Genomic DNA, 23388 nt, shown 5'->3' with positions numbered 1-23388 from the left:
ACGGGTGTGGCAGCATCATGTTGTGGGGGTGCTTTGCTGCAGGGGGGACTGGTGCACTTCACAAAATAGATGGCATCATGAGGAAGGGAATTATGTGGATATATTAAAGCAACGTCTCAAGACATCAGTCAGGAAGTTAAAGCTTTGTTGCAGGGGCCATCACAAAGTCCTAACTTCAATCCTATAGAACATTTGTGGGCAGAACTGAAAAAGCGCGTGCGAGCAAGGAGGCCTACAAACCTGACTCAGTTACACCAGTTCTGTCAGGAGGAATGGGCCAAAATTCACCCAACTTATTGTGGGAAGCTTGTGGAAGGCTACCCAAAACGTTTGACCCAAGTTAAACAATTTAAAGGCAATGCTACCAAATACTAATTGAGTGAAAAAGGCTGAAATAAATCCTTCCCTCTACTATTATTCTGACATTACACATTCTTAAAATAAAGTGGTGATCCTAACTGACCTAAAACAGGGGATTTTTACTGGGAATAAATGTCAGGATTTGTGAAAAACTGAGTTTAAATGTACTTGGCTAAAGGTGTATGTAAACCTCAGAATTCAACTGTACATGTATCATAAAACCTCTAACACAATAAATTCATTTGACTTGGTGAAAATCAAGATTTTGTAACTAACTTGCTTACTAATTTTCCCATGAAATGTTGACCTCCCAGGGTTGAAAGTAGAAGACATTTCTTCCCCGTACGAGATGCCCTACATAACAAAAAAAATGATGGCCCTAATCATAGAATTACATAGAATAATCATAGAATTACATAGAATAACCATATGATTACATAGAATAATCATAGAATTACATAGAATAAGCATATAATTACATAGAATAATCATAGAATTACATAAAATAATCATAGAATTACATAGAATAAGCATATAATTACATAGAGTTACATAGAATATCAGGATTATATAGAATAAGCATATAATTACATAGAATAAGCATATAATTACATAGAATAATCATATAATTACATAGAATAATCATAGAATTACATAGAATAAGCATATAATTACATAGAGTTACATAGAATATCAGAATTACATAGAATAACCATATAATTATATAGAATAAACATAGAATTACATAGAATAATCATAGAATACATAGAATAATCATATAGATACATAGAATAATCATAGAATAACCATAGAAATATATAGAATAACCATAGAATTACTAGATTAAACATAGAATTACATAGAATAAGCATAGAATAATCATAGAATTACATAGAATAATCATAGAATTACATAGAATAATAATAGAATTACATAGAATAAGCATATAATTACGTAGAGTTACATAGAATATCAGGATTACATAGAATAATCATATAATTATATAGAATAACCATAGAATTACATAGAATAAGCATAGAATAATCATAGAATTACATAGAATAACCATAGAATTACATAGAATAATAATAGAATTACATAGAATAAGCATAGAATAATCATAGAATTACATAGAATAACCATAGAATTACATAGAATAATAATAGAATTATCATAGAATAACCATAGAATTACATAGAATAATAATAGAATTATCATAGAATACGCATAGAATTACATAGAATAATAATAGAATTATCATAGAATAACCATAGAATTACATAGAATAATAATAGAATTATCATAGAATAAGCATAGAATTACATAGAGAATCCTTTTCGAACAATGACTTCAAAAGGCTCCTTTACTAGGCTACCTGCACACGTTCATCCACTCACAACATATTTCCAACCCCCAAACATTGGTGTAACAACCTTTGACAATTGTTGATGTGCCCGCTACTTTCCCATTACATGGTATGATATGGAGGTATGGTATTATATGGTATGATATGGAGGTATGGAGATATAGTATGATATGGTATTATATGGTATGATATGGAGATATAGTATGATATGGTATTATATGGTAAGATACGGAGATATGGTATGACATGGTATGACAAGGTATGACATGGTATGACATGGTATGATATGGTATGACATGGAGATATGGTATGATGGCATATGCGTAAGGGTGGTTGAACTCACCCCAAGAGAAGATATAGAGATATGTTATGCTCTGCATTAGTTAGTGCTGTAGAGAGAAGTGAAGACAGTCCTTCCAGGGAGTATTGTTATTTCATTTTTAATTTTAATTTTGTGATATCCAATTGCGATCCAATTTACGATCTTGTCTCTGCTGCAACTCCCCCAACGGGCTCGGGGGAGGCGAAGGTGGAGTCATGCGTCCTCCTAAACATGACCCGCCAAACCGCTTCTTAACACCCGTACGCTTAACCCAGAAGCCAGCTGCGCCAATGTGTAGGAGGAAACACAGTTCAACTGACAACCGAGGCAGCCTGCAGGTACCCGGCCAGCCACAAGGAGTCGCTAGAGTGCGATGAGCCAAGTTTTTAATTTCTTTATTTTTTATTTTTTATTTCTCCTTTATTTAACCAGGTAGGCAAGTTGAGAACAAGTTCTCATTTACAATTGCGATCTGGCCAAGATAAAGCAAAGCAGTTTGACACATACAACAACACAGAGTTACACATGGAGTAAAACAAACACAGTCAATAATACAGTAGAAACAAGTCTATATACAATGTGAGCAAATGAGGTGAGAAGGGAGGTAAAGGCAAAAAAGGCCATGATGGCAAAGTAAATACAATATAGCAGGTAAAACACTGGAATGGTAGATTTGCAGTGGAAGAATGTGCAAAGTAGAAATAAAAATAATGGGGTGCAAAGGAGCAAAATAAATAAATAAATAAAATAAATACAGTAGGGAAAGAGGTAGTTGTTTGGGCTAAATTATAGGTGGGCTATGTACAGGTGTCATAATCTGTGAGCTGCTCTCACAGCTGGTGCTTAAAGCTAGTGAGGGAGATAAGTGTTTCCAGTTTCAGAGATTTTTGTAGTTCGTTCCAGTCATGGGCAGCAGAGAACTGGAAGGAGAGGCCAAAGAAAGAAGAAAGAGGCAAAAGAAAGAATTGGTTTTGGGGGTGACTAGAGAGATATACCTGCTGGAGTGCGTGCTACAGGTGGGTGATGCTATGGTGACCAGCGAGCTGAGATAAGGGGGGACTCTACCTAGCAGGGTCTTGTAGATGACCTAGAGCCAGTGGGTTTGGCGACGAGTATGAAGCGAGGGCCAACCAACGAGAGCGTACAGGTCGCAATGGTGGGTAGTATATGGGGCTTTGGTGACAAAACGGATTGCACTGTGATAGACTGCATCCAATTTGTTGAGTAGGGTATTGGAGGCTATTTTGTAAATGACATCGCCAAAGTCGAGGATTGGTAGGATGGTCAGTTTTACAAGGGTATGTTTGCCAGCATGAGTGAAGGAGGCTTTGTTGCGAAATAGGAAGCCAATTCTAGATTTAACTTTGGATTGGAGATGTTTGATGTGAGTCTGGAAGGAGAGTTTACAGTCTAACCAGACACCTAGGTATTTGTAGTTGTCCACGCATTCTAAATCAGGGCCATCCAGAGTAGTGATGTTGGACAGGCGGGCATGTGCGGGCAGCGATCGGTTGTAGAGGATGCATTTAGTTTTACTTGCGTTTAAGAGCAGTTGGAGGCCGCGGAAGGAGAGTTGTCTGGCATTGAAGCTCGCCTGGAGGTTAGATAACACAGTGTCCAAATAAGGGCTAGAAGTATACAGAATGGTGTCGTCTGCGTAGAGGTGGATCAGAGTAAAGCGCCCCCCGGCCAAACCCTCCCCTAACCCAGACGACGTTGGGCAAATTGTATGCCGCCCTATGGATCTCCCAGTCACCTCCGGTTGCGACACAGCCTGGGATCGAACCCAGCTCTGTAGTCATGCCTCCAGCACTGTCACAGGGATTCTTTGTGATATTTGTTGGCAAAAATGATAGATTTTTACATTCCAATTGTTATGAAAGTGCACTGACGAGGGGAAAAAGGTTGTTGACGTGTGGCTTGATTGATTCATGGAAATAGTGCAGTGATTGGTGAAAGTTGCTAGCTAGCATAATAAACTAGCATAATATACAGGAGAATTGCTGATTTTGCTAAACATTTTGCGATCGAAGAATGACAGAATCCTGAAGGAACTGGCAAAGGGTGCAAAATAGGTAACTAGAGGTAACTAGAGGTGACTAGAGGTAACTAGAGGTAACTGGAGGTGACTAGAGGTAACAAGAGGTAACTAGAGGTGACTAGAGGTAACTAGAGGTAACTAGAGTTAACTAGAGGTAACTAGAGGTAACTAGAGGTGACTAGAGGTAACTAGAGGTAACTAGGAGTCAGGTCTGATTATAATTCATATGTCACTTAAGATATGTGGTCCTTTGTAGCTCAGTTGGTAGTTCATGGTTGCTTGTAACGGGTAGTGGGGTTTGATACCCAGGACCAACCATACGTGGACTGTAAGTCACTTTGGATAAAAGTGTCAGCTAAATTACATATATTATATGAAGACATCAAAGACTGTGGCAGCCAGGCACTTGAAATTACAGTCACGCTTGTTTTCAAACTGTTAGCCGAATCAATTAACTTGTCTCCCGCAAACTATGCATGCCACATTGCGAGCTCTCACTCTCTCTCTCTCTCTCTCTCTCTCTCTCTCTCTCTCTCTCTCTCTCTCTCTCTCTCATGAGATGAGAGACAAGCTTCGGTTATGAACAGTTTTCCTAAACACAGTAATGTCTCCCTCCTGGAGAGTTCCATTCCAAGCCTCAGCTCTATGGCAACAGTGGAACCTGTAGAACCAAACCATTTTGAGGTGGATCTAGAAAGTTGTCTTACGGTATTATCATAATTAATCCCCTTAAACCACAGTATCTCCTGTATGCTCAAGTGTCCCCCCCCCCCAAAAAAAACTTCAGTTCTCCACTGCTCCCTATGAAGAACACTTAACCCTCTCCTTCATATGGCAGACACTTTGAAAACATTGCCATTTTCAGCCTTGTCTTTGCTGTCCTGTACTTTGTCCTGTACTGTAATGTGTATACATTCCTTTCCCTTTATAGCAGCAAAGATTAGCGGCTTTGAAGACAGTCACTCAGTAAGAGACGCCTAGGAAAGTGATGACTAGACCTTAATCTGAGCCTGGCCTGTCTGTTACCTTGTCCTGTAATCTAGTCTCAGCCTGGCCTGTCTGTTACCTTGTCCTGTAATCTAGTCTCAGCCTGGCCTGTCTGTTACCTTGTCCTGTAATCTAGCCTCAGCCTGGCCTGTCTGTTACCTTGTCCTGTAATCTAGTCTCAGCCTGGCCTGTCTGTTACCTTGTCCTGTAATCTATCCTCAGCCTGGCCTGTCTGTTACCTTGTCCTGTAATCTAATCTCAACCTGGCCTGTCTGTTACCTTGTCCTGTAATCTAGTCTCAGCCTGGCCCGTCTGTTACCTTGTCCTGTAATCTAGTCTCAGCCTGGCCTGTCTGTTACCTTGTCCTGTAATCTAGTCTCAGCCTGGCCCGTCTGTTACCTTGTCCTGTAATCTAGTCTCAGCCTGGCCTGTCTGTTACCTTGTCCTGTAATCTAGCCTCAGCCTGGCCTGTCTGTTACCTTGTTGTACCGTTGCAGGCTAACTGTTGCAGGATAACCTGTGTGTTAGGTCACCAAGCGCAATATAGCATCAGCGTGTAAATCAGCTAGAAAGATGTGTTGGCATCGAGTAATTGTCTCTGGCCCCCTCCCAGTTAGGGGGAGTGATGAGCTCTACAGCAGAGACCCATAATTCAGTCGCTGGTTGAAAACTGTTTTCTGCCCCTCCCAAAAGATAGAATTTGTAGATAATTGGCCTTCTTCCTTGGACTCCTGCCACAAACAGGACCAAGCCTGGCCTGCTGAGGAGTGACCGTCTCCATCTTAGCTGGATGGGTGCGCTTATCTTATCTATGAACATAAACAGGGCTCTAACTCCTCTAGCTCCACAATGAGATAGGGTGCAGACCAGGCAGCAGGCTGTTAGCCAGTCTGGCAGCCCAGTGGAGTCTCCCACTAGCACAGTCAGCGTAGTCAGCTCAGCTATCCCCATTGAGACCGTGTCTGTGCCTCGATCTAGGTTGGGCAAAACTAAACATGGCGGTGTTTTGCCTCTTAAGGATCTGCCCCCTTTTTTCCAGTTTTCGCCTAAAATGACATAAACAAATCTAACTGCCTGTAGCTCAGGCCCTGAAGCAAGGACACGCATATTCTTGAGACCATTTGAAAGTAAACACTTTTAAGTTTGTGGAAATGTGAAAGGAATGTAGGAGAATATAACACATTACAACTGGTAAAAGAAAATACAACGAAAAAAACTAACGTTCTTTTGTATTTTTTGACCCATCATCTTTTAAATGCAAGAGAAAGGCCATAATGTTTTATTCCAGTCCAGGTGCAATTTACATTGTGGCCACTAGATGGCAGCAGTGTATGTGCAACGTTTTAGACTGATCCAACGAACCATTGCATTTCTGTTCAAAATGTTGTATCAAGACTGCCCAAATGTGCCGAATTTGTTTATTAATAACTTTTCATGTTCAAAATTGGGCACTTGAGTGGGTTGAGTCACTGACGTGATCTTCCTATCCGGGTTGACACCCACCCAGATGTTTCTATACTCGACCTTGTCTCAGGATGGTAAGTTGGTGGTTGAAGATATCCCTCTAGTGGTGTGGGGGCTGTGCTTTGGAAAAGTGGGTGGGGTTATATCCTGTCTGGTTGGCCCTGTCCAGGGGTATTGTCAGCCAGTTCCACAATGTCTCCCGACCCCTCCTGTCTCAGCCTCCAGTATTTATCCTGCAGTAGTTTATGTGTCGGGGGGCTAGGGTCAGTCTGTTATATCTGGAGTATTTCTCCTGTCTTATCCAGGGTCCTGTGTGAATTTATCTTTCTAATCTTTCTCACTCTCTCTTTCTCTCTCTCTCTCTCTCTCTCTCTTCTCTTGGAGAACCTGAGCCCTAGGACCATGCCTCAGGCCTACCTGGCATGATGACTCCTTGCTGTCCCCAGTCCACCTGGCCGTGCTGCTGCTCCAGTTTCAACTGTTCTGCCTGCGGCTATGGAACCCTGACCTTTTCACCAGACGTGCTACCTTGTCCCGGACCTGCTGTTTTTGAGTCTCTAGAGACAGCAGGAGCGGTAGAGATACTCTGAATGATCGGCTATGAAAAGCCAAGTGACATTTTTTCCTGAGGTGCTGACTTGCTGCACCCTCGACAACTACTGTGATTATTATTATTTGACCATGCTGGTCATCTATGAACATTTGAACATCTTGGCCATGTTCTGTTATAATCTCCACCCAGCACAGCCAGAAGAGGACTGGCCACCCCTCATAGCCTGGTTCCTATCTAGGTTTCTTCCTAGGTTCTGGCCTTTCTAGGGAGTTTTTCCTAGCCACCGTCCTTCTACACCTGCTTTGCTTGCTGTTTGGGGTTTTAGGTTGGGTTTCTGTACAGCACTTTGAGATATCAGCTGATGTAAAAAGGGGCTTTATCAATACATTTGATTGATTGATGTGTGTATGTGCGCGTGTGTGTGTGTTTGTGTGTGTGTCTGTTAGGTGTGTGCATTGAAGGAGCATCATGTAGTACGAAGCCCCATAATGGAAATTAGTAGATTTGCAACCACTTAGCCTGAATTCAAACAACTCTTCCTCCTCCCCTACATAACCAGGTTCTGACAGAGCGCTGTCTACAGGAAGGATGCCCAGGTTGTTGGTTGGCTGGTGAGGAAAACACCACGCGTCTGAGATTGACCGGCTTTGGTTGACAAATAGGAAGTGTACACCAATCTGACTACAAGTTTGCATCAGAATGTATTTTTCTATAATTCATATTTTTTATATTGTGAAACGGTATCATTCAGCGCAAATATATTCAGGACATCTTCTGATGTTACAATGCAAAAAAAAACATGATTTTAACGGTTCTTTATAGTTTACAAACAAACAAATAATAACAAATAATGTACAAACAATGTTGGGATCTGTGTTGAAAAGTACATTATCTACAGCAGCAAGGACCAAAACATTTCTGATCATTTCCCTGCTAAAAGACCTTTAAAATCTGATCATTTCCCTGCTAAAATACCTTTACACCTCTGATCATTTCCTTTCTAAAAGGCCTTTACACCTCTGATCACCACAGTGTCTCCTGACCCCTCCTGTCTCAGCCTCCAGTATTTTTGCTGCAGTAGTTTATGTGTCGGGGGCTAGGGTCAGTTTGTTATATCTGGAGTACTTCTCCTGTCCTATTCGGTGTCCTGTGTGAATCTAAGTGTGCGTTCTCTAATTCTCTCCTTCTCTCTTTCTTTCTCTCTCTCGGAGGACCTGAGCCCTAGGACAATGCCCCAGGACTACCTGACATGATGACTCCTTGCTGTCCCCAGTCCACCTGGCCGTGCTGCTGCTCCAGTTTCAACTGTTCTGCCTTATTATTATTCGACCATGCTGGGCATTTATGAACATTTGAACATCTTGGCCATGTTCTGTTATAATCTCCACCCGGCACAGCCAGAAGAGGACTGGCCACCCCACATAGCCTGGTTCCTCTCTAGGTTTCTTCCTAGGTTTTGGCCTTTCTAGGGAGTTTTTCCTAGCCACCGTGCTTCTACACCTGCATTGCTTGCTGTTTGGGGTTTTAGGCTGGGTTTCTGTACAGTACTTTGAGATATCAGCTGATGTACGAAGGGCTATATAAATAAATTGGATTTGATTTGATTTGATTTGATAATTTCCCTGCTAAAAGACCTTTACATCTCTGATCATTTCCTTGATAAAAGACCTTTACACCTCTGATCATTTCCCTGCTAAAAGACCTTTAAAATCTGATCATTTCCCTGCTAAAAGACCTTTACATCTCTGATCATTTCCCTGCTAAAATACCTTTACATCTCTGATCATTTCCCTGCTAAAAGACCTGTACGCTTCCGATAATTTCCTTTCTTTTAGTACCTGACTTGAACATCTTAGAACACCTTTTGTAAAACTTTAAAATTCAACATTCACTGTTAAGGTGTTTTGCTCACAGAATAGAAAACATTGGCCGTGTCCCAAATGTGTATTTCCTACTACTTATTTAAACTGTGTACTGTGTACTAATCGGACTACATACTATCAAGAACATACAGGTTAGTTAAAAAAAAAAAATTGTGCAGTAAGCAACAAATACCAGCATACTAGGCTTATCCTACACTCACATTAACATCTGCTAACCATGTGTATGTGACCAATATCATTTGATTTGATTTGATCCTGAGAATGCATCACCTATTGGGCAATTGCGTCGGTTCCCCCCACATTGGTTCATTTTTGGTAAAGCGCGTCCCCTCCGGCTGACTTTCAGTTTTTTTTGTCAGAGACATGTGGATCTCGAAAATACTATTCTCTTTCTCAAAAGTGTGCAGTGAATTCTCTACTAGATGAACAGTTGAATGAGTATGACATCCCCGGCATTTAAAGCGTACTAGACTTTCTAAATTCCACGTACTATAAAACATTTTTTTCTCATGCCCAAAATACCTACTATCATAACACAAGTACAGGTTTTTAGGTCACAGTGATTGTTGTCATCAGAAGACACATTTGTGCAGTTGTGTTTGTTCACTGTTTACACAAATCAGCAAATACTACTTGCGCAAAATTCTACATCACCCCATTGGTGTCATAATACCATGTTTGGAAATATCTTGTTCTGGTTGTTTACAATATTGCGGACATGCAGAGATGTAGAGAATGAAGTTGTGTTACTCCTCAGTCATTGTGATATTTTCATTATAGAGCTTTGTTTTGCTGTGGATTGGTGGCCTTATACATTCATATCAGTTGTGATTCTCCATTCTTTTCGACCTTTCCTTATTTCTGTTGTCGGATTGTGTTTCTGTGCACCAATGGAAAGTCTTCAAAACAATGAGAAAACCAGCCTTTGTATTGAATACATGGAATTGGATTGTGATGATACCGATTGAATGAATCCTGCACACAATATGTTTTTTATATTATAATGTTTTTTCAGGAATAAAATTTGATTTGATGTGTATGAAATTGTTTGGTGGAAAATACATGAAAGGAGATTGATTACCCATAATGCTGCACCTTTGGATAGTTGTATTTCCTGTTTTTATCAGTACCCATAATGCTGCACCTTTGGATAGTTGTACTTCCTGTTTTTATCATTACCCATAATGCTGCACCTTTGGATAGTTGTACTTCCTGTTTTTATCATTACCCATAATGCTGCACCTTTGGATAGTTGTATTTCCTGTTTTTATCATTACCCATAATGCTGCACCTTTGGATAGTTGTATTTCCTGTTTTTATCAGTACCCATAATGCTGCACCTTTGGATAGTTGTACTTCCTGTTTTTATCATTACCCATAATGCTGCACCTTTGGATAGTTGTACTTCCTGTTTTTATCATTACCCATAATGCTGCACCTTTGGATAGTTGTACTTCCTGTTTTATCATTACCCATAATGTTGCACCTTTGGATAGTTGTACTTCCTGTTTTTATCATTACCCATAATGCTGCACCTTTGGATAGTTGTACTTCCTGTGTTTATCATTACCCATAATGCTGCACCTTTGGATAGTTGTACTTCCTGTTTTTATCATTACCCATAATGTTGCACCTTCGGATAGTTGTAGTTCCTGTTTTTATCATTACACATAATGTTGCACCTTTGGATAGTTGTACTTCCTGTTATTATCATTACCCATAATGCTACACCTTTGGATAGTTGTACTTCCTGTTTTTATCATGCAAGGAATATATGTTGATCCCACAGGGATTTTTAAAAGACAGACTTTCTGTTTTGTCTGCTTGGACTCAAGAGATAACTATGGTTGTGTTAATCTTTCTGCGGGCAGTTGTGTTCTTTTGATGAATCTATTTCCAATTTTGACTGTATAACATCGTTTTGATGAATGTATTCATGTTTTGAGATGGCAACTACATTTTTTGAAAACGGCCAAAGACTTGTGAAATCTGTTTTGAAAATCAACAAGATTTTGTGCGTGCGAGCGTGCGTGTGTGTGTGATGGCGCTTGACCTAGGGTCATGAGGTTGAACAACAAGGCTACACCTCCTCATCTCATTAGGGACTAGGGGACTAGTGGAGATACTAGGGGAGATACTAGGGGAGATACTAGGGGAGATACTAGGGGACTAGGGGAGATACTAGGGGACTAGGGGAGATACTAGGGGACTAGGGGAGATACTAGGGGAGATACTAGAGGAGATACTAGGGGAGATACTAGGGGACTAGGGGAGATACTAGGGGAGATACTAGGGGACTAGGGGAGATACTAGGGGACTAGGGGAGATACTAGGGGAGATACTAGGGGACTCGGGGAGATACTAGGGGACTAGGGGAGATACTAGGGGAGATACAAGGGGAGATACTAGGGGACTAGGGGAGATACTAGGGGAGATACTAGGGGACTAGGGGAGATACTAGGGGACTAGGGGAGATACTAGGGGAGATACTAGGGGAGATACAAGGGGAGATACAAGGAGACTAGGGGAGATACTAGGGGAGATACTAGGGGAGATACTAGGGGAGATACTAGGGGAGATACTAGGGGACTAGGGAGATACTAGGGGAGATACAAGGAGACTAGGGGAGATACTAGGGGAGATACAAGGAGACTAGGGGAGATACTAGGGGAGATACAAGGAGACTAGGGGAGATACTAGGGGAGATACTAGGGGAGACTAGGGGAGATACTAGGGGACTCGGGGAGATACTAGGGGACTAGGGGAGATACTAGGGGAGATACTAGGGGACTAGGGGAGATACAAGGGGAGATACAAGGAGACTAGGGGATATACTAGGGGACTAGGGGACTAGGTGAGATACTAGGGGAGATACTAGGGGAGATACTAGGGGACTAGTGGAGATACTAGGGGAGATACTAGGGGACTAGGGGAGATACTAGGGGACTAGGGGAGATACTAGGGGAGATACTAGGGGACTCGGGGAGATACTAGGGGACTAGGGGAGATACTAGGGGAGATACAAGGGGAGATACTAGGGGACTAGGGGAGATACTAGGGGAGATACTAGGGGAGATACTAGGGGAGATACTAGGGGAGATACTAGGGGACTAGGGGAGATACAAGGGAGATACTAGGGGACTAGGGGAGATACAAGGGGAGATACTAGGGGACTAGGGAGATACTAGGGGAGATACAAGGGGAGATACTAGAGGACTAGGGGAGATACTAGGGGACTAGTGGAGATACTAGGGGAGATACTAGGGGACTAGGGGAGATACTAGGGGACTAGGGGAGATACTAGGGGAGATACTAGGGGACTAGGGGAGATACTAGGGGAGATACAAGGCCAGTTAGATGTATGTCCCAAACGGCACCATATTCCCTTTATAGTGCACTACTATTGGCAAGAGCCCACAGTGCACTGGTCAAAAGAAGTGCACTATAACGGGAATAGGGTGCCATTTGGGATGTAAGGGTTTAGGGATTAGGGGCCAAGTGTGTGGGCTGTAGACACTTCCCTGTGTTTCATTAAACCCTGTGGCGGTGTGACTGTCTGTGAAACGTCCTCTTTGACAAGGAAAGGCTCGTGTTTTTCCCCACTGATCCCGGGTACCTTTTTCATTTATGGGCTTTGGCCCTAGTTTTCCTTGATTCAAGTTTATTTTAGTGTTGAAATAACTTGGCTCCAGAGAAAACTACCCAAGGAAAACCCAGAAAATGTCGGCAAAGAATTCCCCAAGAAAAAGAGAGATGAGGGGAGAGAGAGAAGGAGAGAGAGAGAAGAGAGAGAGAGAGAGAGAGGGGGGGGGGGAGTGTGAGAGAGAGAAGGAGAGAGAGAGAGAGAGAGGAGAGAGAGAGAAGGAGAGAGGAGAGAGAGAAGGAGAGAGAGAGGAGAGAGAGAGAAGGAGAGAGAGAGAGAGAGGAGGAGAGAGAGAGAAGGAGAGAGAGAGAGAGAGAGAGAGAGAGAGAGAGAGAGAGAGAGAGAGAGAGAGAGAGAGAGAGAGAGAAGGAGAGAGAGAGAGAGAGAGAGAGAGAGGAGAGAGAGAGAGAGAAGGAGAAAGAGAGAAGGAGAGGAAGAGAGAGGAGAGAGAGAGAAGAGAGAGAGGAGAGAGAGAAGGAGAGAGAGAGAGAGAGAGAGAGAAGGAGAGAGAGAGAGAGAGAGAGAGATAGAGAAGGAGAGAGAGAGGAGAGAGAGAGAAGGAGAAAGAGAGAAGGAGAGAAAGAGAGAGGAGAAAGAGAGAAGAGAGAGAGGAGAGAGAGAAGGAGAGAGAGAGAGAGAGAAGGAGAGAGAGAGGAGAGAGAGAGAGAGAGAGAAGGAGAGAGGAGAGAGAGAGAGAGAGAGAGAAGGAGAGAGAGAGGAGAGAGAGAGAAGGAGAGAAAGAGAGAGGAGAGAGAAGAGAGAGAGGGAGAGAGAGAGAGAGAAGGAGAGAGAGAGAGAGGGAGAGGGAGAGAGAGAGAAGGAGAGAGAGAGAGAAGGAGAGAGAGAACCAGGAGGACTGAACTGCTTTAGGAGGGCTCTTAACTGCTTCATGCTCTGACTGACTGTATGGCTGACAAGATGGCTGACTAGATGGCTGACTGACTGACTGACTGTATGGCTGACAAGATGGCTGACTAGATGGCTGACTGACTGACTGTATGGCTGACAAGATGGCTGACTAGATGGCTGACTGACTGACTGACTGACTGACTGTATGGCTGAGTAGATGGCTGACTGACTTGACTGACTGACTGTATGGCTGACAAGATGGCTGACTAGATGGCTGACTGACTGACTGTATGGCTGACAAGATGGCTGACTAGATGGCTGACTGACTGACTGTATGTCTGACTGACTGACTGACTATATGGCTGACAAGATGACTGGCTGTATGACTGACTAGATGACTGACTGTTTGATTGACTGACTGACTGTTTGACCTAATGCCTGCCTGCTTGGTTGACTGACTGACTGTATGGATGACTAGATGGCTGACTGATTGACTGACTGACTGTATGGCTGACTAGATGGCTGACTGATTGACTGACTGACTGTATGGCTGACTAGAGGACTGACTGATTGACTGACTGACTGTATGGCTGACTAGATGGCTGACTGATTGACTGTTTGAACTAATGCCTGCCTGCTTGGTTGACTGACTGACTGACTGTATGGCTGACTAGATGGCTGACTGATTGATTGACTGACTGACTGTTTGACCTAATGCCTGCCTGCTTGGTTGACTGACTGAATAGCTATTACCCAAGCACGTCAACATCCGAGAGCATAGCCTCAATGAAACAGAAAGGTGTTTCAATGGATCCCCTATCATCAGATCCCTTTAACTAAGATCTCTTTCTCCCCCTACATGTTACAGAGGGTTCAATCTCAATGTGACATCCATCCTTGTAAAGTAATACTAACTATACTATACTAGTTTAGAGCACCTGGTTGAGCCTTACTGGGAACCGCTTTAGAGCTGTGGTCCTGTCAAATGACACCTCTCTATGTTTAATTAGATAATCAGACTCTGAATTAAACTTTCAAGGCTGGATTAAAGGAATATTTCTGGATTTTGGCAATGATGTCCTTTATCTACTTCCCCAGAGTCAGATGAACTTGTGGATACCATTTTGTATGTCGCTGTGTCCAGTGTGAAGGAAGTTAGAGGTAGTTTCTCGAGCCTATGCTAACTAGCGTTAGCGCAATAGATACCCTTAGACTTTCAGTCATTGCATTAGCGCTAGTTAGCATTTTCCTTCATACTGGACACATACTGTAGCACGCGCTCCAGCAGGTATATCTCTCTGGTCACCATAGCAGCACCCACCTGTAGCACGCGCTCCAGCAGGTATAGCTCTCTGGTCACCATAGCAACACCCACCTGTAGCACGCGCTCCAGCAGGTATATCTCTCTGGTCACCATAGCAACACCCACTTTGCACATTCTTCCATTGCAAAACTACCATTCCAGTGTTTTCCTTGCTATATTGTATTTACTTTGCCACCATGGCCTTTTTTTGGCCTTTACCTCCCTTATATCTCACCTCATTTGCTGACATCCTATATAGACTTGTTTCTACTGTATTATTGACTGTATGTTTGGTTTACTGTTTGCTTTACTCCATGTGTTATCTTGACCAGGTCGCAATTGTAAATTTAACATGCCTACCTGGTTAAATAAAGGTCTGGTAGCACCCTCTAGCCAACAGCACACAGGACGCAGATTGACTCTGGTAGCGCCCTCTAGCCAACAGCACACAGGACGCAGATTGACTCTGGTAGCACCCTCTAGCCAACAGCACGCAGGACGCAGATTGACTCTGGTAGCGCCCTCTAGCCAACAGCACACAGGACGAAAATTGACTCTGGTAGCGCCCTCTAGCCAACAGCACGCAGGACGCAGATTGACTCTGGTAGCGCCCTCTAGCCAACAGCACGCAGGACGCAGATTGACTCTGGTAGCGCCCTCTAGCCAACAGCACACAGGACGCAGATTGACTCTGGTAGCGCCCTCTAGCCAACAGCACGCAGGACGCAGATTGACTCTGGTAGCGCCCTCTAGCCAACAGCACACAGGACGCAGATTGACTCTGGTAGCGCCCTCTAGCCAACAGCACGCAGGACGCAGATTGACTCTGGTAGCACCCTCTAGCCAACAGCACGCAGGACGCAGATTGACTCTGGTAGCGCCCTCTAGCCAACAGCACACAGGACGAAAATTGACTCTGGTAGCGCCCTCTAGCCAACAGCACGCAAGATGCAGATTGACTCTGGTAGCGCCCTCTAGCCAACAGCACACAGGACGCAGATTGACTCTGGTAGCGCCCTCTAGCCAACAGCACGCAAGATGCAGATTGACTCTGGTAGCGCCCTCTAGCCAACAGCACGCAGGACGCAGATTGACTCTGGTAGCCTCTAGCCAACAGCACGCAGGACGCAGATTGACTCTGGTAGCGCCCTCTAGCCAACAGCACGCAGGACGCAGATTGACTCTGGTAGCGCCCTCTAGCCAACAGCACACAGGACGAAAATTGACTCTGGTAGCGCCCTCTAGCCAACAGCACGCAGGACGCAGATTGACTCTGGTAGCGCCCTCTAGCCAACAGCACGCAGGACGCAGATTGACTCTGGTAGCGCCCTCTAGCCAACAGCACACAGGACGCAGATTGACTCTGGTAGCGCCCTCTAGCCAACAGCACGCAGGACGCAGATTGACTCTGGTAGCGCCCTCTAGCCAACAGCACACAGGACGCAGATTGACTCTGGTAGCGCCCTCTAGCCAACAGCACGCAGGACGCAGATTGACTCTGGTAGCGCCCTCTAGCCAACAGCACGCAGGACGCAGATTGACTCTGGTAGCGCCCTCTAGCCAACAGCACACAGGACGAAAATTGACTCTGGTAGCGCCCTCTAGCCAACAGCACACAAGATGCAGATTGACTCTGGTAGCGCCCTCTAGCCAACAGCACACAGGACGCAGATTGACTCTGGTAGCGCCCTCTAGCCAACAGCACGCAAGATGCAGATTGACTCTGGTAGCGCCCTCTAGCCAACAGCACGCAGGACGCAGATTGACTCTGGTAGCCTCTAGCCAACAGCACGCAGGACGCAGATTGACTCTGGTAGCCTCTAGCCAACAGCACGCAGGACGCAGATTGACTCTGGTAGCGCCCTCTAGCCAACAGCACGCAGGACGCAGATTGACTCTGGTAGCGCCCTCTAGCCAACAGCACACAGGACGAAAATTGACTCTGGTAGCGCCCTCTAGCCAACAGCACGCAGGACGCAGATTGACTCTGGTAGCGCCCTCTAGCCAACAGCACGCAGGACGCAGATTGACTCTGGTAGCCTCTAGCCAACAGCACGCAGGACGCAGATTGACTCTGGTAGCGCCCTCTAGCCAACAGCACACAGGACGCAGATTGACTCTGGTAGCGCCCTCTAGCCAACAGCACGCAAGATGCAGATTGACTCTGGTAGCGCCCTCTAGCCAACAGCACACAGGACGCAGATTGACTCTGGTAGCGCCCTCTAGCCAACAGCACGCAAGATGCAGATTGACTCTGGTAGCGCCCTCTAGCCAACAGCACGCAGGACGCAGATTGACTCTGGTAGCGCCCTCTAGCCAACAGCACACAGGACGAAAATTGACTCTGGTAGCGCCCTCTAGCCAACAGCACGCAGGACGCAGATTGACTCTGGTAGCGCCCTCTAGCCAACAGCACGCAGGACGCAGATTGACTCTGGTAGCCTCTAGCCAACAGCACGCAGGACGCAGATTGACTCTGGTAGCGCCCTCTAGCCAACAGCACGCAAGATGCAGATTGACTCTGGTAGCGCCCTCTAGCCAACAGTACACAGGACGCAGATTGACTCTGGTAGCGCCCTCTAGCCAACAGCACGCAGGACGCAGATTGTACGTTGTTTGATAGAGCGCACACATCGTCTACATGATGAGATTATTACGCATAAAACGGCAAGATTATTTTTTATTTGTCATAATGGCAGACAAGCGTCGAAGATCATTTCACATTTCAATAAAACCCTGGATATTTATTTGGAAAGGAGCATCAAGCTCATCACCTTCCACTTTCACCACCTTGTAAAGTTCATAATCATAATGTATTTAATCTGTAGCCTAATAAACTGTATGCTTTCCCGACTCGTAGTGGGTAAACCACACAATATATCATCACGGGACTCCAAATTAACTTCGATATTTGAGCATAAAGGCGTTTTACACCTCCATTTCTCGTATAATTAATTTTACAAACACAAAAAAGATCCCACTATGTCGAACGATCAAATTATTTGTCAGCATTTGTAAAATTGTTCTGAAACTTCCTGCTTCCATCACAGCTTATGTTGATTTTGTTTTTATATTGTTGTGGCTTTACTGGAATCACAAAACTGTGGATGGAAACGTGATTAGTGTCTAACCTTCTCCTCTCCTTCCCAACAGGTAAACAACAACGGTCTGGTTTCGTTCCTCCGAGAGGTATCTCAGTTCACGCCAGTGGCCTTTCCCATCGCAGGAGACCGGAGGGTTGTGGCGGCGTTCTGGGCTGACGTGGACAACAGGCGGGCAGGGCAGGTCTTCTACCGGGAGAGTAAAGACCCGTCTGTCCTCCTGAGGGCCACAGCTGACGTCAAACGATACTTCTCTGGGTTCCCAGAGTTCACTGCGACGTGGATCCTCATCTCGACGTGGCACAAAGTCACCTTCTTTGGAGGGAGTGACATCACACCGGTTAGGATTCTCAACCTATCAAAATGTATTTATTGTGTGTCAACAGTGCTTTACAGTAACCCAGCCTGGGTCGGTAAGAACCAAGCAGTAGTAGGAAGGAAAAACACCCCAAACTAATTGTTGATTGATAGGGGAGAGAAAAAGCACCCCTTTCTTGTTAAAATTTTAACCTTACATTTTTTACCATTTTGCGGACACTCTTAAGAGACGTATGAATATTTTTTATATTCCACATACTGTATGTAACCAGTTGTCCTCTGTACAGGTGAATACGTTCCAATTGGTGCTGATCACCAACGGAGAGGTATCCTTCACCATCTTCCAGTATCATGACATCACCTGGACCACAGGCATGCACGCCAGCAGTGGAGGAGACCTGGCAGGGCTAGGAGGCATCGCTGCACAGGTAGGATCACGGAGAGGTCCCTCACAAACCGTTTTTATAGGTAGGATCATGGAGATGTCCTCACAAACCGTGTTTATAGGTAACATCACAGAGATGTCCTCACAAACTGTGTTTATAGGTAACATCACAGAGATGTCCTCACAAACCATGTTTATAGGTAAGATCACAGAGATGTCCTCACAAACCATGTTTATAGGTAAGATCACAGAGATATCCTCATAAACAATGTTTATAGGTATGTTCACATAGCTAGATGTCCTCACAAACCGTGGTTATAGGTATGTTCACATAGCTAGATGTCCTCACAAACCGTGTTTATAGGTAAGATCACATAGCTAGATGTCCTCACAAACCATGGTTATAGGTAAGATCACATCGCTAGATGTCCTCACAAACCGTGTTTATAGGTAAGATCACATAGCTAGATGTCCTCACAAACCGTGTTTATAGGTAAGATCACATCGCTAGATGTCCTCACAAACCGTGTTTATAGGTAAGATCACATAGCTAGATGTCCTCACAAACCGTGTTTATAGGTAAGATCACATAGCTAGATGTCCTCACAAACCATGTCTCATTCATATGTAGAATAATAGGGAAAACATCAAAACTATGAAATCATATAGTAACCAAAAAAGTGATAAACAAATCAAAATATATTTTAGATTTTAGATTCTTCAAAGTAGACGCCCTTTGTCTTGATGACAGCTTTGCACACTCTTGGCATTCTCTCAACCAGCTTCACGAGGTAGTCACCTGGAATGCATTTCAATTAACAGGTGTGCCTTGTTAAAAGTTAATTTGTGGAATTTCTTTCCTTCTTAATGTGTTTGAGCCAATCAGTTGTGTTGTGACAAGGTAGGGGTGGTATACAGAAGATAGTCCTATTTGGTAAAAGACCAAGTTCATATTATGGCAAGAACAGCTCAAATAATCAAGAAGAAACGACAGTAAATCATTACTTTAAGACATGAAGGTCACTGGATTCGGGAAACATTTCAAGAACTTGAAGTCACAAAAAAACATCAAGCTCTACGATGAAACTGTCTCTCTGCTGCAGAGGATAAGTTCATTAGAGTTTACCAGCCTCAGAAATTGCAGCCCAAATAAATGCTTCAGAGAGTTCAAGTAACAGACACATCTCAACATCAACTGTTCAATCAACTGTTCAGAGGACACCAATAAGAAGAAGAGACTTGCTTGGGCCAAGCACGACAGAGGGTGATGAGGACAGCCCAATACATCACTGGGGCCGAGCTCCCTGACATCCAGGTCCTCTATATCATCAACACGACAGAGGGTGGTCCCACACAAAACCCACACACGTTTACACACGTTTACACACACACACACACACACACTTTTACACTCATCATTTCCTGCTACTCTGTTCTTTATTTTACTCTGATTATTATCTATCCTGATGTCTAGTCACTTTACCCTGCCTTCATGTTCATATCTACCTCAAATACCTTATTATTATCTATCCTGATGTCTAGTCACTTTACCCTGCCTTCATGTACATATCTACCTTAAATACCTTATTATTATCTATCCTGATGTCTGGTCACTTGACCCTGCCTTCATGTACATACCTACCTCAAATACCTTATTATCTATCCTGATGTCTAGTCACTTTACCTTCATGTACATACCTACCTCAAATACCTTATTATTATCTATCCTGATGTCGAGTCACTTTACCCTGCCTTCATGTACATATCTACCTCAAATACCTTATTATTATCTATCCTGATGTCTAGTCACTTTACCCTGCCTTCATGTTCATATCTACCTCAAATACCTTATTATTATCTATCCTGATGTCTAGTCACTTTACCCTGCCTTCATGTACATATCTACCTCAAATACCTTATTATTATCTATCCTGATGTCTGGTCACTTTACCTTCATGTACATACCTACCTCAAATACCTTATTATTATCTATCCTGATGTCGAGTCACTTTACCCTGCCTTCATGTACATATCTACCTCAAATACCTTATTATTATCTATCCTGATGTCTAGTCACTTTACCCTGCCTTCATGTTCATATCTACCTCAAATACCTTATTATTATCTATCCTGATGTCTAGTCACTTTACCCTGCCTTCATGTTCATATCTACCTCAAATACCTTATTATTATCTATCCTGATGTCTAGTCACTTTACCCTGCCTTCTTGTACATATCTACCTCAAATACCTTATTATTATCTATCCTGATGCCTAGTCACTTTATCCTAACCTTCATATACATATCTACCTCTGCACATTGATCGGGTACTGGTACTCCCTGGAAATTGCTCCACATTGATCTGGTACTGGTACTCCCTGTATATAGCTCCACATTGATCTGGTACTGGTACTTCCTGTATATAGCTCCACATTGATCTGGTACTGGTACTTCCTGTATATAGCTCCACATTGATCTGATACTGGTATGTCCTGTATATAGCTCCACATTGATCTGGTACTTCCTGTATATAGCTCCACATTGATCTGGTACTTCCTATATATAGCTCCACATTGATCTGGTACTGGTATTTCCTGTATATAGCTCCACATTGATCTGGTACTCCATTCTTGTGTTACTAAACTCAGCAAAAAATAAATGTCCTCTCACTGTCAACTGCGTTTATTTTCAGCAAACTTAACGTGTAAATATTTGTTTGAACATAACAAGAATCAGCAACTGAGACATAAACTGAACAAGTTCCACAGACATGTGACTAATAGAAATGGAATAATGATTCCCTGAACAAAGGGGGGGTCAAAATCAAAAGTAACAGTCAGTATCTGGTGTGGCCACCAGCTGCATTAAGTACTGCAGTGTATCTCCTCCTCATGGACTGCACCAGATGTGCCAGTTCTTGCTATGAGATGTTACCCCACTCATCCACCAAGGCACTTGCAAGTTCCCGGGCATTCCTGGGGGGAATGGCCCTAGCCCTCACCCTCCGATCCAACAGGTCCCAGACGTGCTCAATATGCATGACCCTGGGCATCTTTCCTTTGGTTAGTCAGTAGAAAGTTTTCATAACTGTGACCTTAATTGCCTACCGTCTGTAAGGTGTTTGTGTCTTAACTACTGTTCCACAGGTACATGTTCATTAATTGTTTATGGTTCATTGAACAAGCATGAGAAACAGTGTTTAAACCCTTTTCCAATGAAGATCTGCGAAGTTATTTGGATTTTTACGAATTTATCTTTGAAAGACAGGGAACTGAAAAAGGGACGTTTATTTGGTGTTTTATCTTTAAACTCTGCATTGTTGAGAAGTAAAGTAAAAAAATATATATATATATATATTTATAGATAAAGTGAAGTCTGCACCAGCTGTATTCGGCTCATTCGATTTAATTTGATTTGATCTTAAACTCTAAACAAGGATTTGGGCCGTCCTTTTCCGATGGAATTAAAATTCTCAGACAACATGCGATTGGCTAGCCATCGAGAACTTACCCGTAATCTTATGGGCCCTGGTTAAAACTGGTGGACAACAAAGGGTGTAGGGTACCATTTGGGTCTCCTCACAGTCACTCTAAACTGTGTCTCTCCTCATAGGCAGGTTTTAACGCTGGCGATGGGAAACGTTACTTCAACATCCCGGGATCTCGTACTGATGACATGGTGGATGTGGAGGGAACCACCAACGTAGGTCGCCCCGGGAGATGGGTTTTCCGGATCGACAATGCACAGGTGGAGGTGGGTGGCTGCAACCACTCAGGTAAGATCGAGGAGGGACATTTATTAATAATAACTATTATACATTGAATCCATTCTGTAAAGTGTGTTAGGACTCTGTTAAAAATGCAATTCATTTTCTAAAGGGAAAATAGTTCTGAGAGAAGAATGTTGAATGATACTAACATCAACCTCTTTCATCAATCTCTCCTCCTCACTAACTAACTGTTCTGTCTCTCCTCCTCACTAACTAACTAACTGTTCTGTCTCTCCTAACTAACTAACTGTTCTGTCTCTCCTCACTAACTACCTGTTCTGTCTCTCCTCACTAACTAACTTTTCTGTCTCTCCTCACTAACTAACTGTTCTGTCTCTCCTCACTAACTAACTAACTGTTCTGTCTCTCCTCACTAACTAACTGTTCTGTCTCTCCTCACTAACTAAATGTTATGTCTCTCCTCACTAACTAGCTGTTCTGTCTCTCCTCACTAACTAACTGTTCTGTCTCTCCTCACTAACTAAATGTTATGTCTCTCCTCACTAACTAGCTGTTCTGTCTCTCCTCACTAACTAACTGTTAGGTCTCTCCTCCTCACTAACTAAATGTTCTGTCTCTCCTCACTAACTATCTGTTCTGTCTCTCCTCACTAACTAGCTGTTCTGTCTCTCCTCACTAACTAACTGTTCTGTCTCTCCTCACTAACTAACTGTTCTGTCTCTCCTCACTAACTAACTGTTCTGTCTCTCCTCACTAACTAACTGTTCTGTCTCTCCTCACTAACTAAATGTTCTGTCTCTCCTCACTAACTAGCTGTTCTGTCTCTCCTCACTAACTAGCTGTTCTGTCTCGCCTCACTAACTAACTGTTCTGTCTCTCCTCACTAACTAACTATTCTGTCTCTCCTCACTAACTAACTAACTAACTAACTGTTCTGTCTCTCCTCCTCACTAACTAACTATTCTGTCTCTCCTCACTAACTAATTGTTCTGTCTCTCCTCACTAACTAACACACTAACGAACTGTTCTGTCTCTCCTCACTAACTAACTTTTCTGTCTCTCCTCACTAACTAACTATTCTGT

General features: G+C 43.5%; 1 protein-coding gene across 1 annotated transcript in view; it reads left to right on the top strand.

Annotated features, from left to right (window-relative positions):
* Nucleotides 1-23388, top strand: part of sned1 (sushi, nidogen and EGF-like domains 1) — a 149389-nt gene that overhangs the window by 9809 nt on the left and 116192 nt on the right. Inside the window, exons 2-4 of the mRNA XM_031838183.1 lie at nucleotides 17925-18212; nucleotides 18478-18618; nucleotides 22188-22350. Coding sequence (XP_031694043.1) covers nucleotides 17925-18212; nucleotides 18478-18618; nucleotides 22188-22350 — 592 coding nt within the window. The remainder of the gene's footprint in view (nucleotides 1-17924; nucleotides 18213-18477; nucleotides 18619-22187; nucleotides 22351-23388) is intronic.

This window comes from Oncorhynchus kisutch, linkage group LG13 (genome assembly GCF_002021735.2).
Source record: "Oncorhynchus kisutch isolate 150728-3 linkage group LG13, Okis_V2, whole genome shotgun sequence".
NCBI lineage: Eukaryota > Metazoa > Chordata > Actinopteri > Salmoniformes > Salmonidae > Oncorhynchus > Oncorhynchus kisutch.
Note: the sequence above shows the minus strand (reverse complement) of the source record. Positions and strands in the feature narration are given on the sequence as shown.